The 19,264-nt window shown below is 45.4% G+C and overlaps 1 protein-coding gene across 2 annotated transcripts in view; it reads right to left on the reverse strand.

Annotated features, from left to right (window-relative positions):
- Window positions 1-8,669: 8,669 nt before the first annotated feature.
- LOC138645412 (rho GDP-dissociation inhibitor 2-like) overlaps window positions 8,670-19,264 on the reverse strand; it is a 31,655-nt gene continuing 21,060 nt past the window's right edge. For both annotated transcript variants that reach the window (XM_069734722.1, XM_069734721.1), the window contains exons 3-6: window positions 16,153-16,236; window positions 9,786-9,862; window positions 9,435-9,498; window positions 8,670-9,137 (exon numbers count right to left, since the gene is read on the reverse strand). In XM_069734722.1, coding sequence (XP_069590823.1) covers window positions 8,938-9,137; window positions 9,435-9,498; window positions 9,786-9,862; window positions 16,153-16,236 — 425 coding nt within the window. In that variant the 3' untranslated portion in view covers window positions 8,670-8,937. The remainder of the gene's footprint in view (window positions 9,138-9,434; window positions 9,499-9,785; window positions 9,863-16,152; window positions 16,237-19,264) is intronic.

Below are 19,264 nucleotides of genomic sequence, written 5' to 3' on the forward strand. Positions count from 1 at the left end.
ATCCACTATATGTAAGACAAGTTATGTGCTCTATGGAGCCCTGTACAGGATTGCTAACATTACCCACTATGTCCAAGAATATAACTACTATAATACTGCCCCCTATGTACAAGAATATAACTACTATAATACTGCCCCTATGTACAAGAATATAACTACTATAATACTGCTCCTATGTACAAGAATATAGCTACTATAATACTGCCCCTATGTACAAGAATATAACTACTATAATACTGCCCCTATGTACAAGAATATAACTACTATAATACTGCTCCCTGTGTACAAGAATATAACTACTATAATACTGCCCCTGTGTGCAAGAATATAACTACTATAATACTGCCCCTGTGTGCAAGAATATAACTACTATAATACTGCCCCTGTGTGCAAGAATATAACTACTATAATACTGCCCCTGTGTGCAAGAATATAACTACTATAATACTGCTCCTATGTACAAGAATATAACTGCTATAATACTGCCCCTTATGTACAAGAATATAACTGCTATAATACTGCCCCTATATACAAGAATATAACTACTATAATACTGCCCCCTATGTACAAGAATATAACTACTATAATACTTCCCCTATGTACAAGAATATAACTACTATAATACTGCTCCTATGTACAAGAATATAGCTACTATAATACTGCCCCTATGTACAAGAATATAACTACTATAATACTGCCCCTATGTACAAGAATATAACTACTATAATACTGCTCCCTATGTACAAGAATATAACTACTATAATACTGCCCCTGTGTACAAGAATATAACTACTATAATACTGCCCCTGTGTACAAGAATATAACTACTATAATACTGCCCCTGTGTGCAAGAATATAACTACTATAATACTGCCCCTGTGTGCAAGAATATAACTACTATAATACTGCTCCTATGTACAAGAATATAACTACTATAATACTGCCCCTTATGTACAAGAATATAACTGCTATAATACTGCCCCTATATACAAGAATATAACTACTATAATACTGCCCCCTACGTACAAGAATAACTACTATAATACTGCCCCCTACGTACAAGAATATAACTACTATAATACTGCCCCCTACGTACAAGAATATAACTACTATAATACTGCCCCCTACGTACAAGAATATAACTACTATAATACTGCTCCTATGTACAAGAATATAACTACTATAATACTGCCCCAATGTACAAGAATATAACTACTATAATACTGCCCCTATGTACAGGAATATAACTACTATAATACTGCCCCCTATGTACAAGGATATATCTACTATAATACTGCCCCTATGTACAAGGATATAACTACTATAATACTGCTCCTATGTACAAGAATATAACTACTATAATACTGCTCCTATGTACAAGAATATAACTGCTATAATACTGCTCCTATGTACAAGAATATAACTGCTATAATACTGCCCCTATGTACAGGAATATAACTACTATAATAGTGCCCCCTATGTACAAGAATATAACTACTATAATACTGCTCCTATGTACAAGAATATAACTACTATAATACTGCTCTTATGTACAAGAATATAACTACTATAATACTGTCCCCTATGTACAAGAATATAACTACTATAATACTGCCCCTATGTACAGGAATATAACTACTATAATACTGCTCCTATGTACAAGAATATAACTGCTATAATACTGCCCCTATGTACAGTATAACTCCTGTAACGCTATTATACACACGTCTGGTCTCGCTCTCTCCCGCATATCGGCTCTAATTATATAACACAATGATGAATAGTCAGAATGTGATTTCTTCGCTCGCTCTTCTCATTATTTTTGCATCCTGGGCCGGCAGGAGTCATTACTCTTTGTCTGCAGCCACTTACAGCCGATCGATATTCTGCTGCTAAACCCCATTATTGCCTTTTATCCGCCTCATCGTTTATAACACTTTGAACTATTCCATTTTTCATGTTGGATGTTGCGGATATAGCAGAGTCCGTGTACAGCAGAATTATAGGCTCGGGACATTGCAATGAACGCGGCGTTAGTGTGTCACCGCATTGACCTAGAATATGGTTGTTCCGCGAGTCATCATGACAACTATATGGCTACAGCGGCGACAGACGGCCCTTATATAAGGGTGAAGCCAGGACATGCTGTACATGCATTTCTCCTTGAAAGCCTGAGGAATATAGGTTGTTTGAGACATTCTTCAGAAGAACGGTGGACTGTGACTAAAAAGTTGATTGGAGAAGGGTAAAATATAAAGAAGTGCAGACAATGATCGGCCGTTCAGCTACAATGATCTCCAACGCTTTATAATGGAAAGACGAACCGGAGACGAGGAAGAAAACGAAAGACGACCATTCTAATGGATGGAAGAATAGCCAGAATGGCAAAGGCTCAGCCAGTGATCGGCTCCAGAATGATCACAGACAGTCTCAAGTGACCAATGATCGGCTCCAGAATGATCAGAAAACCTCAAGTGACCAATGATCGGCTCCAGAATGATCACAGCCAGCCTCAAGTGACCAATGATCGGCTCCAGAATGATCAGAAAACCTCAAGTGACCAATGATCGGCTCCAGAATGATCACAGCCAGCCTCAAGTGACCAATGATCGGCTCCAGAATGATCACAGACAGCCTCAAGTGACCAATGATCGGCTCCAGAATGATCAGACAACCTCAAATGACCAATGATCGGCTCCAGGATGATCACAGCCAGCCTCAAGTGACCAATGATCGGCTCCAGAATGATCACAGCCAGCCTCAAGTGACCAATGATCGGCTCCAGGATGATCACAGACAGCCTCAAGTGACCAATGATCGGCTCCAGAATGATCACAGACAGCCTCAAGTGACCAATGATCGGCTCCAGGATGATCACAGACAGCCTCGTGACCAATGATCGGCTCCAGAATGATCACAGCCAGCCTCAAGTGACCAATGATCGGCTCCAGGATGATCACAGCCAGCCTCAAGTGACCAATGATCGGCTCCAGAATGATCAGACAACCTCAAATGACCAATGATCGGCACCAGGATGATCACAGCCAGCCTCAAGTGACCAATGATCGGCTCCAGGATGATCACAGCCAGCCTCAAGTGACCAATGATCGGCTCCAGAATGATCAGACAACCTCAAATGACCAATGATCGGCTCCAGAATGATCAGACAGCCTCAAGTGACCAATGATCGGCTCCAGGATGATCACAGCCAGCCTCAAGTGACCAATGATCGGCTCTAAGATGATCACAGACAGCCTCAAGTGACCAATGATCGGCTCCAGGATGATCACAGCCAGCCTCAAGTGACCAATGATCGGCTCCAGGATGATCACAGCCACCCTCAAGTGACCAATGATCGGCTCCAGAATGATCACAGCCAGCCTCAAGTGACCAATGATCGGCTCCAGAATGATCAGACAACCTCAAATGACCAATGATCGGCTCCAGGATGATCACAGCCAGCCTCAAGTGACCAATGATCGGCTCCAGGATGATCACAGCCAGCCTCAAGTGACCAATGATCGGCTCCAGGATGATCACAGCCAGCCTCAAGTGACCAATGATCGGCTCCAGAATGATCACAGCCAGCCTCAAGTAACATAGTAACATAGTTAGTAAGGCCGAAAAAAGACATTTGTCCATCCAGTTCAGCCTATACTCCATCATAATAAATCCCCAGATCTACGTCCTTCTACAGAACCTAACTGTATGATACAATATTGTTCTGCTCCAGGAAGACATCCAGGCCTCTCTTGAACCCCTCGACTGAGTTCGCCATCACCACCTCCTCAGGCAAGCAATTCCAGATTCTCACTGCCCTAACAGTAAAGAATCCTCTTCTATGTTGGTGGAAAAACCTTCTCTCCTCCAGACGCAAAGAATGCCCCCTTGTGCCCGTCACCTTCCTTGGTATAAACAGATCCTCAGCGAGATATTTGTATTGTCCCCTTATATACTTATACATGGTTATTAGATCGCCCCTCAGTCGTCTTTTTTCTAGACTAAATAATCCTAATTTCGCTAATCTATCTGGGTATTGTAGTTCTCCCATCCCCTTTATTAATTTTGTTGCCCTCCTTTGTACTCTCTCTAGTTCCATTATATCCTTCCTGAGCACCGGTGCCCAAAACTGGACACAGTACTCCATGTGCGGTCTAACTAGGGATTTGTACAGAGGCAGTATAATGCTCTCATCATGTGTATCCAGACCTCTTTTAATGCACCCCATGATCCTGTTTGCCTTGGCAGCTGCTGCCTGGCACTGGCTGCTCCAGGTAAGTTTATCATTAACTAGGATCCCCAAGTCCTTCTCCCTGTCAGATTTACCCAGTGGTTTCCCATTCAGTGTGTAATGGTGACATTGATTCCTTCTTCCCATGTGTATAACCTTACATTTATCATTGTTAAACCTCATCTGCCACCTTTCAGCCCAAGTTTCCAACTTATCCAGATCCATCTGTAGCAGAATACTATCTTCTCTTGTATTAACTGCTTTACATAGTTTTGTATCATCTGCAAATATCGATATTTTACTGTGTAAACCTTCTACCAGATCATTAATGAATATGTTGAAGAGAACAGGTCCCAATACTGACCCCTGCGGTACCCCACTGGTCACAGCGACCCAGTTAGAGACTATACCATTTATAACCACCCTCTGCTTTCTATCACTAAGCCAGTTACTAACCCATTTACACACATTTTCCCCCAGACCAAGCATTCTCATTTTATGTACCAACCTCTTGTGCGGCACGGTATCAAACGCTTTGGAAAAATCGAGATATACCACGTCCAATGACTCACCGTGGTCCAGTCTATAGCTTACCTCTTCGTAAAAACTGATTAAATTGGTTTGACAGGAGCGATTTCTCATAAACCCATGCTGATATGGAGTTAAACAGTTATTCTCATTGAGATAATCCAGAATAACATCCCTCAGAAACCCTTCAAATATTTTACCAACAATAGAGGTTAGACTTACTGGCCTATAATTTCCAGGTTCACTTTTAGAGCCCTTTTTGAATATTGGCACCACATTTGCTATGCGCCAATCCTGCGGAACAGACCCTGTCGCTATAGAGTCCCTAAAAATAAGAAATAATGGTTTATCTATTACATTACTTAGTTCTCTTAGTACTCGTGGGTGTATGCCATCCGGACCCGGAGATTTATCTATTTTAATCTTATTTAGCCGGTTTCGCACCTCTTCTTGGGTTAGATTGGTGACCCTTAATATAGGGTTTTCATTGTATCTTGGGATTTCACCTAGCATTTCATTTTCCACCGTGAATACCGTGGAGAAGAAGGTGTTTAATATGTTAGCTTTTTCCTCGTCATCTACAACCATTCTTTCCTCACTATTTTTTAAGGGGCCTACATTTTCAGTTTTTATTCTTTTACTATTGATATAGTTGAAGAACAGTTTGGGATTAGTTTTACTCTCCTTAGCAATGTGCTTCTCTGTTTCCTTTTTGGCAGCTTTAATTAGTTTTTTAGATAAAGTATTTTTCTCCCTATAGTTTTTTAGAGCTTCAATTGTGCCATCCTGCTTTAGTAGTGCAAATGCCTTCTTTTTACTGTTAATTGCCTGTCTTACTTCTTTGTTTAGCCACATTGGGTTTTTCCTATTTCTAGTCCTTTTATTCCCACAAGGTATAAACCGCTTACACTGCCTATTTAGGATGTTCTTAAACATTTCCCATTTATTATCTGTATTCTTATTTCTGAGGATATTGTCCCAGTCTACCAGATTAAGGGCATCTCTAAGCTGGTCAAACTTTGCCTTCCTAAAGTTCAGTGTTTTTGTGACTCCCTGACAAGTCCCCCTAGTGAAAGACAGGTGAAACTGTACAATATTGTGGTCGCTATTTCCTAGATGCCCGACCACCTGCAGATTTGTTATTCTGTCAGGTCTATTAGATAGTATTAGGTCTAAAAGTGCTGCTCCTCTGGTTGGATTCTGCACCAATTGTGAAAGATAATTTTTCTTGGTTATTAGCAGAAACCTGTTGCCTTTATGGGTTTCACAGGTTTCTGTTTCCCAGTTAATATCCGTGACCAATGATCGGCTCCAGAATGATCACAGACAGCCTCAAGTGACCAATGATCGGCTCCAGAATGATCACAGACAGCCTCAAGTGACCAATGATCGGCTCCAGAATGATCAGACAACCTCAAGTGACCAATGATCGGCTCTAGGATGATCACAGACAGCCTCAAGTGACCAATGACCGGCTCTAGGATGATCACAGACAGTCTCAAGTGACCAATGACCGGCTCTAGGATGATCACAGACAGCCTCAAGTGACCAATGACCGGCTCTAGGATGATCACAGAGCCTCAAGTGACCAATGATCGGCTCCAGAATGATCAGACAACCTCAAGTGACCAATGATCGGCTCTAGGATGATCACAGACAGCCTCAAGTGACTAATGACCGGCTCTAGGATGATCACAGACAGTCTCAAGTGACCAATGACCGGCTCTAGGATGATCACAGACAGTCTCAAGTGACCAATGACCGGCTCTAGGATGATCACAGACAGTCTCAAGTGACCAATGACCGGCTCTAGGATGATCACAGACAGTCTCAAGTGACCAATGACCGGCTCTAGGATGATCACAGACAGCCTCAAGTAACCAATGACCGGCTCTAGGATGATCACAGACAGCCTCAAGTGACCTGTGAGGACTGAGACAGGAGACACCTGGGTGACGCTAATCTCTTACCAAGAAGTCCCCGCACTGTCCCACTGTTATAAAAAGACTGAAGCGGATACAATATACCAAAGAACACATCAACTGGCCTAAAGAGAAACTGAGAAACATTTTGTGGACTGATGAAAGTGAAGCATGGTGGTGACGCATCATGATATGAGCAGGTTTCTCTTACTATGATGTTGGACCTATTTACCGCATACCAGGGATCATGGACCAGTTTCCATATATTATAATACTTGAAGAGGTCATGTCGCCTTACACTGAAGAGGATATCACCTTGAAATGCGGGTTTCAACAAGACAACGACCCTAAACACACCAGTAAATGAGTAAAATTGTGGTTCCAGTCCAACAAAATTGAGGTTATGGAGCGGCCGGCCCAATCCCCTAGAAAACTTGTGGGGTGACATGAAAAATGCAGTATCTGAAGCGAAACCAACATATACCAGAAAATTGTGGGATGTCGTCCGAGCATCCTGGGCTGGAATAATATTTCTCTTCACTTTCTGAATTAGAAAACAGTGTGCGATGTTCCGAATGCTGGAAATAAAAACTAGTATAAAGATTGTTTGATAAACTTGTTATTGAACACATTGATTATATTTTGATCACTACTGTAGAATTATTCAGGAACTAAATGAGGTGATTCCTTAAGGAAATCCATGGGGGTTTACGAGGAACATTTATTCTCTAGATCTGAGGACGAGGACCTTAGGGCAAGGAAGTTTTGGAAGTCAACGAACTCTCTGCTCCCACCGATCACTCGGATCTAGGGGTCTTTTTTGTACTTCCATGTTTTTCTTCTTCACGGTCACAATGTAACACCGACGTTCATTCTTTCCTTACTCGAGAAGACGTCACGTCTTTTTCTGAACTCGTTTTTTTTTTTTTTTTCACCAACAACATGAAAATTTAAGCGTTTGTTCATCAGGATGAAGAATAGAGGAATCTATTACTAAAATGTAAGAGGAATCATCTACTAAAGTTACATTCTGGACTAACTTCATCATCAGAGGTCCAAGGTCTTCAGATGCATCAAGACCATAGTTGTTTAGTCCCGAGGGAATGATGCTTCATTATAAAAGTTTTCTGATTGTGGTGGAAAGAATGATACATGGCGAACATGGGGGTCTTGGTTGACCACAACCATAGCTATGGGTGACATCAAATGCTATGAATGTCAAGTTGGCCATAACTCATAAGACTTGAGGGCGACCAAGGTCTGTTGTCGACTGGTGGCTCATTGGTGCTGGTGAAGTCTTAAGATGACCCGACCGAAGCTTCATCTCATTCTGAACATGATAGAACCAGCTCATGGGGAAATATGTCTAGAAGAGCAATCAAGGAAGAAGGACCAGCAGCAACAGGGATGGAGACAGAAGAAGGAGAAGATGGTCATGAAGTAGCCTGAAGATCCAACCAGAAAATAAGACATTCTGAAGAAACATAGCTCACCATGGTTTTTCTCTAAGATGGAATAGGATGAGATTCTTATTCTTGCGAGGGAGAGGAGCGACGCCGGCCGAGGGAGAGGAGCGACGCCGGCCGAGGAGCGACGCCGGCCGAGGAGCGACGCCGGCCGAGGAGCGACGCCGGCCGAGGAGCGACGCCGGCCGAGGAGCGACGCCGGCCGAGGAGCGACGCCGGCCGAGGAGCGACGCCGGCCGAGGAGCGACGCCGGCCGAGGAGCGACGCCGGCCGAGGAGCGACGCCGGCCGAGGGAGAGGAGCGACGCCGGCCGAGGGAGAGGAGCGACGCCGGCCGAGGGAGAGGAGCGACGCCGGCCGAGGGAGAGGAGCGACGCCGGCCGAGGGAGAGGAGCGACGCCGGCCGAGGGAGAGGAGCGACGCCGGCCTCAACTTCTTCACAGTGAAATCTATCTTTACGCAATTTAAAAGGGTGACCAACATCAGACCCGCAATTGAAACAAACTCACACAAACGCTTTAAAAAAGGTCAAAAACTGTATTTGTCAATCGCCCTCTTTATCCAGGAACCCACTGGACAATTTCCAGAAGGGAAAAAAAAAAAATTTGTTAAAGAAAGATCCATCATTTTATTAAATACTGTCTTTACAGGTTTGTATATTCTTTTCTTAGAAACTACAATTAACTATTAGAAAACAGATGTAGAAATCATGATACGTCTTGTACAATGTTTAATATGTAGCATTATCCGCCCCTCATGTTAGGCCGCCGCAGGGAAGGGTCACGCCAACTCTAGTCCTTCCACTCCTTCTTTATATTGATGTTCCACTCCCAGGACAAGTGGTCGGATTTGTCATCGTCTGTGAACCAGGATTTCATGTGGTACGTCCCCCGGACAAGCATTCCTTTTGGGGCTTCTTCTAAGGGAGTTAGGAACTCGTAAGCTTCGGCGCGGGGTCCGTAGCTGCCGACCATGTGCGTTTCTTTATCAACTGTCAAGAAAAAACATGGTCCGTTATAGAACTAGAAAAAAAAAAAAAAAAAAAAAGTGAAAAAAATAAATAAAAAAATAAATAAATTTAAGACCGGGGCCAGAAAATACTTTACGTCTACTTTTTGGGTGGTCACTAGAGACTGATGGTGCATTAGCGGCCGATATACTGTGAGAGTAGAATTTATTGCATCAATGTCCTGGGCTGTAATAAAACCTTCTCCATCTGCGTATTTAGTAAGATTTAAGACACCTGGATCACGTTCTCTTATGGACTACTTTGCCATCATTCACTTACCTCTAATTCCTTTCCTGAAGGTGTGCTGTACATACTTCAACCCAGAAACTATTTCCTTGTTCACCTGGAAAAATATTGGAAAATTAGCGGATCCCAGGAAAAAAAAAAAAGCTTTTAGAAGACCGCTACAGTACAAAGGTTTTTTTTTTTTTTTTTTTTAAAAATGCATGTGTCCCTATGACAACACTTCCTGTCCTCATGATCACACTGAGCTGCTTGCGCAAGGAGTGTTGTCATAGGGACCCCAGAGAAGGAACTCTTTATTATGGGATTGTAATTACCAGTCTTTTCAGTAATCTGGTTATTGGGGGACACTGCGGACATTACAGCAACATAAATGGTGTCACTTACCTTAAAGGTAATTTTCACCTTGTAGCTTGAGCCCTCCTTTATTACAAATGTAGTGTCCTTAAGTGCCGCTATGTTGCCTGCAGTTAAAAAAAAAAAAATAAATAAAATAAAATCAGATTAATGCCATGAACCTACAGCATACAGATTTATAATCCGGAAAGTCTGATAATCCAGCACCTTAGTCTGGGATCTCACAAGACAAAGACCTGAGCAGCGTCATTTTATTCCTTTATTCCTTACTCCTATCTGATAGTCCAGAATATTCCATAATCCAAACAGCACTGTAGTACCATCGGATTTCAGTATACATATTTTTATTTATTTTTTTATTATTATTATTATTTTTTTTTTTAAAGGCTTGTTTTCCTAATCTCCTCCTGTTGAAAAACTACAACTCAACACATTAGACTGTCAGGACATGTTGAGTGCTGCTGTACGTTGGTAGAAAGTTAGACGCAGATTAAAAGAGTTTAAAAGCGAGGTCTGTAGTAATGTAATCTCACCACTAGAGGACACTAGCGTACTGGGCGATTGATTTAATTATTAAAAAAGCAAGTCTGTGCAGTATGGAGAGGTAGTCACCTATATAGCAGTCACCCACATCATAGCCACAAGATTCCGGAGGCGGATCACATTGTAGCCACAAGATTCCGGAGGCGGATCACATTGTAGCCACAAGATTCCGGAGGCGGATCACATTGTAGCCACAAGATTCCGGAGGCGGATCACATTGTAGCCACAAGATTCAGCGCGCAGCACAAGCACCGCACACATTGGAGAATGATCGCCCGCAGTGGACACTGTTGAGGTTCAGGTCCAAGACCTTTATCAAAAAGTTTCACAATGTGTTTTCCTTCCCAGCATTGGAACATGTGATAATAGGAATCGGCTGCGACTATGGGGCAGGAATGGACGGAATTCTGTCGTCAGGTCCCTTCCTCCACTTTTCTCCGCAGCTCATACATTACTTCAGTAGGGGGCGACCATGAGCAAATATGAAATCAGCACGATAGGAGTTGTACTCCAGAGGATACTAAATGGAAACCATCGGTAGGAGCGGGAACATTTCGCCCGATGCTGCGCACCTATAACATTAATGGGGGAGGGGGCGCTACACAACAACGATGAAGAGGATAATAATAATAATAATAATTTTTATTTATATAGCGCCAACATATTCCGCAGCGCTTTACAAATTATAGAGGGGACTTGTACAGACAATAGACATTACAGCATAACAGAAATCACAGAGATACCAAGAGGAGTGAGGGCCCTGCTCGCAAGCTTACAAACTATGGGGAAAAGGGGAGACACGAGAGGTGGATGGTAACGATTGCTTTAGTTATTCGGACCAGCTATAGTGTAAGGCTCGGGTGTTCATGTAAAGCTGCATGAACCAGTTACCTGCCTAAGTATGTAACAGTACAGACACAGAGGGCTAATGCTGCATAAAGTGTATGAGAACATGATGCGAGGAACCTTTTTTTTTTTTTTTTTTTTTTTTTTATTATAAAATAGGCCACACAGGGATCGTTAGGTTAATGCATTGAGGCGGTAGGCCAGTCTGAACAAATGAGTTTTTAGGGCACGCTTAAAACTGTGGGGATTGGGGATTAATCGTATTAACCTAGGTAGTGCATTCCAAAGAATCGGCGCAGCACGTGTAAAGTCTTGGAGACGGGAGTGGGAGGTTCTGATTATTGAGGATGCTAACCTGAGGTCATTAGCGGAGCGGAGGGCACGGGTAGGGTGGTAGACTGATACCAGGGAGGAGATGTAGGGTGGTGCTGAGCCATGGAGTGCTTTGTGGATGAGGGTAGTAGTTTTGTACTGGATTCTGGAGTGGATGGGTAACCAGTGTAATGACTGGCACAAGGTAGAGGCATCGGTGTAACGGTTGGTGAGGAATATGATCCTGGCTGCAGCATTCAGGACAGATTGGAGCGGGGAGAGTTTGGTAAGAGGGAGGCCAATTAGTAGAGAGTTACAATAGTCCAGACGAGAATGAATAAGTGAAACAGTAAGAGGTTCTGCAGAGTCGAAAGTAAGAAAAGGGCGAATTCTAGAAATGTTTTTGAGATGCAGGTAAGAAGAGCGAGCCAGTGATCGGATGTAGGGGGTGAATGAAAGGTCAGAATCAAGGATGACCCCAAGGCAGCGGGCATGTTGCTTTGGAGTAATGGTGGAACCGCACACGGAGATGGCAATGTCAGGCAAAGGTAGGTTAGTAGAGGGAGAGAACACGAGGAGTTCAGTTTTTGACAGGTTTAGTTTCAGATAGAGGGAGGACATGATGTTAGAGACAGCGGTAAGACAATCACTGGTGTTTTCTAAAAAGGTCGGTGTGATATCAGGAGAAGAGGTGTATAATTGGGTGTCGTCAGCATAGAGATGGTACTGGAAACCAAATCTACTGATTGTCCAATAGGGGCAGTATACAACGAGAAGAGGAGGGGGCCTAGGACTGATCCTTGAGGAACCCCAACAGTAAGGGGAAGGTGAGAGGAGGAGGAACCAGCAAAACATACAGTGAAGGATCGGTCAGAGAGATAGGAGGAGAACCAGGAGAGAACGGTGTCCTTGAGGCCGATGGAGCGGAGCATAGTGAGGAGGAGCTGATGATCCACAGTGTCGAATGCTGCAGAGAGATCCAAGAGAATTAGCATGGAGTAGTGACCATTAGATTTAGCTGTTAGTAGGTCATTAGAGACTTTAGTGAGGGCAGTTTCAGTAGAGTGTAAAGAGCGGAAGCCAGATTGAAGAGGGTCGAGAAGAGAGTTATCTGAGAGATAGCGGGTAAGACGGGAGTGGACCAGGCGTTCGAGGAGTTTAGAGATGAAGGGAAGATTAGAGACAGGTCTATAATTAGCGGCACAGTTTTGATCGAGGGATGGTTTTTTAAGTAATGGATGTATGATGGCATGCTTAAATGAGGAGGGAAAAATACCGGAAGTGAGGGAAAGGTTGAATATTTTTGTTAGGTGAGAGGTGACAGCCGGGGAAAGGGACTGGAGGAGATGTGACGGAATGGGGTCACTGGTGCAAGTGGTCGGGCGAGAAGATGCACGGAGCCTGCTTACTTCTTCTGTAACTGCTTCAAAGTCAGAGAGTGAACTAGATGCAGTGGGGGAGGGAGGACAGTGCATGGTATGAAGAGATTGGGAGATGATTTCCTGTCGAATGTGGTCAATTTTTTCTTTGAAGTAATTGGCCAGATCGTCAGCACGGAGATCCGTGGTTGGGGCCTGCTGTCTTGGGTTGAGTAGGGACTGGAACGTGTCAAAGAGACGTTTAGGGTTATTGGACAGGGAGGTGATGAGGGTGTTGAAGTAGGTTTGTTTGGAGAGGTGAAGGGCAGAATTGTATGTCTTTAGCATGAACTTATAATGGATGAAATCTTCGGGTAGATTAGATTTTCTCCACAGACGTTCTGCGCACCTGGAGCACCGCTGCAGGAAACGTGTTTGCAGCGTGTGCCACGGTTGTTGCCGTCTGTGCAGAGTTGTTTTATGTATAGGAGGAGCAGCTTCTTCCAGAGCACTTTGCAGGGTTTCATTGTAATGCTTCAATGCAGAATCAGGACATGAGATGGAGGAGATAGGGGCCAATGAGGACTGCAAGTTCTTCATAAGTTTCTGGGTGTTAATGGCCTGTATGTTTCTATAAGTGTGGAAAGTGGGGGTGACCTGAGCAGGATGGCAGTTCTTGATAGAGAATGAAAGAAGGTTGTGGTCAGAGAGCGGGAGAGGGGAGTTTGTGAAATCATCCACTGAGCAAAGTCGGGAGAAGACCAAGTCAAGGGAGTTTCCATCTTCATGTGTTGGAGAGTTAGTATGCTGCGAGAGGCCAAAAGAGGAGGATAGAGATAAAAGGTGAGAAGCAGATGGGGAGAGGGGAGAGGCAATGGGGATGTTGAAATCACCCATGATAAGGGTGGGGGTGTCACAGGAGAGAAAGTGTGGAAGCCAGGTGGCAAAGTGATCCAGGAACTGATGAGAGGGGCCGGGAGGACGATACACCACCACCACTCGCATGGAGAAGGGGACGTAGAGTCTGACCACATGGACCTCAAAGGAAGGGAAGACAAGTGAGGGTACTTGGGGGATAACTTGGAAAGTACATTTGGGTGAAAGGAGCAGGCCAACGCCTCCACCTGCTCTGTTCTCTGATCTTGGGGTATAAGAAAAGTGTAGTCCACCATATGAAAGAGCAGCAGCAGCAGTGGTGTCTGACTGCTGGATCCAGGTTTCAGTAAGAGCCAGGAGATTAAGAGAATTAGAAAGGAAGAAATCATGAATGAAGGAGAGTTTATTACACACAGAGCGAGAATTCCAAAGGGCACAATTGAAAGAGACAGCAGGCATGCAGGCAATATTAATAAGGTTAGAGGGGTTTCTGGGTGTAGCAAATGGGAGGTTTGACCGCGAAAGTGTCAGACATGACGGTATTCATTACACTGCACTGTCCCATATTAAAGGGGGAAGATTCACATAAAAACACTCGGCCCTCGGGAGCTGTGCAAGTATCTGCAGCAGGGCCAAAGCTAGAAACTAGACTTCATCCTTGAAGGGGTCCTCTGTGGGGAGGCAATCAGGCTTCGTACTGCTGAAGCACCTTGGCCCCTTACATTGCCTTATCATGTATCTCTGTATACAGGGAGCTCCCCCTAGTGGTGGCTGCAGACAGGATCTTATCATGTATCTCTGTATACAGGAAGCTCCCCCTAGTGGTGGCTGCAGACAGGATCTTATGTATCTCTGCATACAGGGAGCTCCCCCTAGTGGTGGCTGCAGACAGGATCTTATCATGTAACTCTGCATACAGGGAGCTCCCCCTAGTGGTGGCTGCAGACAGGATCTTATCATGTATCTCTATACAGGAAGCTCCCCCTAGTGGTGGCTGCAGACAGGATCTCATCATGTATCTCTGCATACAGGGAGCTCCCCCTAGTGGTGGCTGCAGACAGGATCTTATCATGTATCTCTATACAGGAAGCTCCCCCTAGTGGTGGCTGCAGACAGGATCTTATCATGGATCTCTGTATACAGGGAGCTCCCCCTAGTGGTGGCTGCAGACAGGATCTTATCATGGATCTCTGTATACAGGGAGCTCCCCCTAGTGGTGGCTGCAGACAGGATCTTATGTATCTCTGTATACAGGGAGCGCCCCCTAGTGGTGGCTGCAGACAGGATCTTATCCTGTATCTCTGTATACAGGAAGCTCCCCCTAGTGGTGGCTGCAGACAGGATCTTATCCTGTATCTCTGTATACAGGGAGCTCCCCCTAGTGGTGGCTGCAGACAGGATCTTATCATGTATCTCTATACAGGAAGCTCCCCCTAGTGGTGGCTGCAGACAGGATCTTATCATGTATCTCTGTATACAGGGAGCTCCCCCTAGTGGTGGCTGCAGACAGGATCTTATCATGGATCTCTGTATACAGGGAGCTCCCCCTAGTGGTGGCTGCAGACAGGATCTTATCATGTATCTCTGTATACAGGGAGCTCACCCTAGTGGTGTCTGCAGACAGGATCTTATCATGTATCTCTGTATACAGGGAGCTCACCCTAGTGGTGTCTGCAGACAGGATCTTATCATGGATCTCTGTATACAGGGAGCTCCCCCTAGTGGTGGCTGCAGACAGGATCTTATCATGTATCTCTGTATACAGGGAGCTCACCCTAGTGGTGGCTGCAGACAGGATCTTATCATGTATCTCTATACAGGAAGCTCCCCCTAGTGGTGGCTGCAGACAGGATCTTATCATGTATCTCTGTATACAGGGAGCTCCCCCTAGTGGTGGCTGCAGACAGGATCTTATCATGGATCTCTGTATACAGGGAGCTCCCCCTAGTGGTGGCTGCAGACAGGATCTTATCATGTATCTCTGTATACAGGGAGCTCACCCTAGTGGTGTCTGCAGACAGGATCTTATCATGTATCTCTGTATACAGGGAGCTCCCCCTAGTGGTGGCTGCAGACAGGATCTTATCATGGATCTCTGTATACAGGGAGCTCCCCCTAGTGGTGGCTGCAGACAGGATGTTATCATGTATCTCTGTATACAGGGAGCTCACCCTAGTGGTGTCTGCAGACAGGATCTTCTGTATCTCTGTATACATGTATACTCTGTATATAGTGGTGGCTGCAGCCAATCTGGTGCATCTTTGCATACAGCAGAATTTTGTAATTTACCTCTGTCTATGCAGGCGATATGGACCTCTATCACTGCACACACTATGTTGTGCTGAGTTGTGGCACTTACACTACACAATTATCTCTGATCCGTTTTCTTAGTTTTCTGAGATTGTTATTACTCCTGGTTACAGGAATCTCAATACTGGGTCTGATCTGATTGAATCTTTTACCTGTTAAGTCCATAGTGATGGGTCCTGGGGCGTCATCGCACATCAAAGACATCAGCGTTACCTGCACATTGGGGGCACTGGGGTCTGGAGGGAAAACAAAGTACAATAACGTCAGAAAATTAAAAGCTTCTAAATCATCTTCTTCGCCGATACACCGCATAACATCATGATTTCTGAGCACTAGGTGGCGACGTTGGGACTGTGAAATTTTTTTTTAAATAATTTAACATTAGGAAGCCAGGGTGGATTACTTTGGGGTCTTACACTTCCCATGGTTTCAGCAGAATTTTTTCCCTTTATTTTACAGAGAATAGGTATTTCCTAAGGCGGCACATTGTGAGCTCCGGCCTCTGAGGCTCCCACCCTGCAGAGGGCGCCGCTGATCAAAGACAATCACCATCGCTGGTCATAAACCGTAAGAGGGAAATCGTGGTGCCCACTGTGTGAACGGAGCCGAGCTACAGCGGAGGCTCAAGGCTGGACCCTCACCAGACCTGCCACAGGTCCCACCCTGATGGGGACAGTTTATCGCCAGCAGCACAGAGGATTATCAGCAAAATCCTTCACTTTGTTTTAATTAACGCATTTCTAACAATCTTCTGTTTGCTGAGGCTCAGACCCCGGGGTCACCCAGGGACAGCGACGAAGGAGAAGATGGAGACGCCTGACTCACTGATGTGTCATTGCACCGCGCCAATTCTAAATACAGTGCGGCGTCATACCTCATCCTCCAGTCACATCCAAAACTGCATCAGCACATTCTCCTCCAGTCACATCCAAAGTTCTAGCATATCCTACAGTAAGCTACATCGTCGCTTCGCCTCCTCCAGTCACATTCAAAGCTGCACCATCACATCATATTCAACCTCATTCAAAGCTGCACTAGTGTCTACTCTAATCACATCTAGAGCTGCATTCAGAATTCTGCTGGTTGTCACTTCAAATCAGATTCAAACCCTGGACCGTGTGCCCCCATTGTGGTCTCAGGTTTTGTGGATTCCCCCCCCCCCCAGTCATTGCCCTATGATTTTGGAGCCAATTTACCGGCCCACCGGGAGTGCAGACCTGCAGGGGGTCTTCCCATATCCCAAAGGGGGTGTGAAGGAGAACTGGCCCCCCTCTATCTAGGCGCCCCACCACGGCTGCCAGGCATTAAAGACCCAGTTATACACGAGCCCCCCGGACCGATGCTGCGTCCATCACATATAATGCACCTGGAGGATTATAAGGCTTATTACAGCACAGTCGGCGGGGAAGTCACATAAGGGCCAGACGGACAGTGACGGATACTCAGCACAAGCCGGGGAGCTGTGGCCCCAGGAGTCCTGCAGGATAGGGCCCTGCGCAGGTGACCAGACGCAGAGAGGGCAGAACGGTTATTTAGCACAGTGGGGGAGGGGAATGCGGACAAGTGGGGGGGGGTCACAGCTGTCAATCACTGCACATGGAATCAAAGTACTACAAACTGCATTTACCTCAATCCCTACCCTGACACAGTGGAGCAAAACCGCAGCTCAGCTTCTGGTCAAGAGCAGCAAGCAGAGCTCTTGACAGCGCAGCGATTCTTACTCTGTAGCCTCAGTGTCGCTCCCAGGAGATGGCGCCGCCCGAGCTCCCCCGCCGCCAACACCGCCCTGACACACGAGCTCCCCCGCCGCCATCACCGCCCTGACACACGAGCTCCCCCTCCGCCATCACCGCCCTGACACACGACCTCCCCCGCCGCCATCACTGCCAGGAATCGGGTCACGCCAGCAGGAAACAGGAGATTTCCTAATGGTTCTCTAATGGGATTTATCAGACCTGTCCGCAAATCACAACAGATTCCTGGAATCTGCTGCTTAATGGTGGGATTGGATCTCATGTACAGAACAGATCAACCGGCCATGGAGTTTGAGGACGCTCGGGATCTACAAGGTCTCTGGAGAGGTAAAAAGAGTAAATCATGGGAAAATACGAAATTCCGTAATATCTGATCAGAGTAATCCACTTCTATCTCTTCCGGAGCGGATCCTTCACTCTCAATTCATGAGTAAAATGTGTATTCAGTAAACACAGACTTTACCATTCTGGAGATGACAGTTAGTGCTCATGAAGTTCTATGGAGAAAGGAGGGGGAGGAGCTAGAGACAGAGACATTCTACTGCAAGTTCTCCTGAAAGGACGGATACATTTTAAATCTGTGGTTTAAAAAAAAAAAAAAGTGTAAGTGCCGTTTTAGTAGAACCTGCAGCACAATGATATCTCCGCCTCTAGCTCCTCCCCCTCCTTTCTCCGTGGAATTTTAAAACCACCAACTGTCTCCTATAGAAAAGTGAGGGGGAGGAGCTCGAGTCAGAGGGACATTCTACTGCAAGTTCTCTGGAAATAACAGTTACATTTTACATCTCTGGTTTAAAAAAATAAAAATAAAGCCAAAGTAACTTATTTCAGGAGAACTTGCAGCAGAATGTCTGCCCGCCTCTAGCTCCTCCCCCTTTCCATAGAATTTTAAAAGCACCAAGTGTCATCCTCTAAGGAGAGACCTTTACGGTCCATTATTATCCACATGAACGGCCAGGACTCCATTCCTGACAACCCGCCAGTGTAAACGCAGTGCGCGCCACATGCCAATTACCACTGAAGAGTCAAGGAGGCGGTCCCTTTCTCCTGAACAGTCATGTGGGCCACTTGATGTCTCTCTGGCCACGACTCTTCATCACAATGAGCAGAGATGAAGCCTAAAGACAGCACACGTCATTCACTGTGCGCCTGCCGGAGGGATCAAGCCAGGAAGGTGCCGGCCCATATGACTGCTCCGGAGAGAGGCTCCACCTCCCTGACTCTCCAATCTCATTTATATAATGCAGCCTTACACAGAACCCTCCGGAGCAGAACTCAGATTTCAACCAGAGATAAATGACCGCTGTCGTCATCTCCGCCCTCCTGATGGACAAATAAGAGGCGGCAGCTTCGCCCCCATAGATAGTTCCCGAGGCCGAAGAATCCATTAGTCCCCTGCCGTCCTCCATTTTTCAGACTTCTCCACGCCATAAATCATCTCTAAGTCGAGCATCTGTGCAGTCGCACATCACCGCCGCCGGAGCAGTTGTTACAGCGCACCTGCCGCCAC

The sequence above is a fragment of the Ranitomeya imitator genome, chromosome 7 (genome assembly GCF_032444005.1).
Source record: "Ranitomeya imitator isolate aRanImi1 chromosome 7, aRanImi1.pri, whole genome shotgun sequence".
NCBI lineage: Eukaryota > Metazoa > Chordata > Amphibia > Anura > Dendrobatidae > Ranitomeya > Ranitomeya imitator.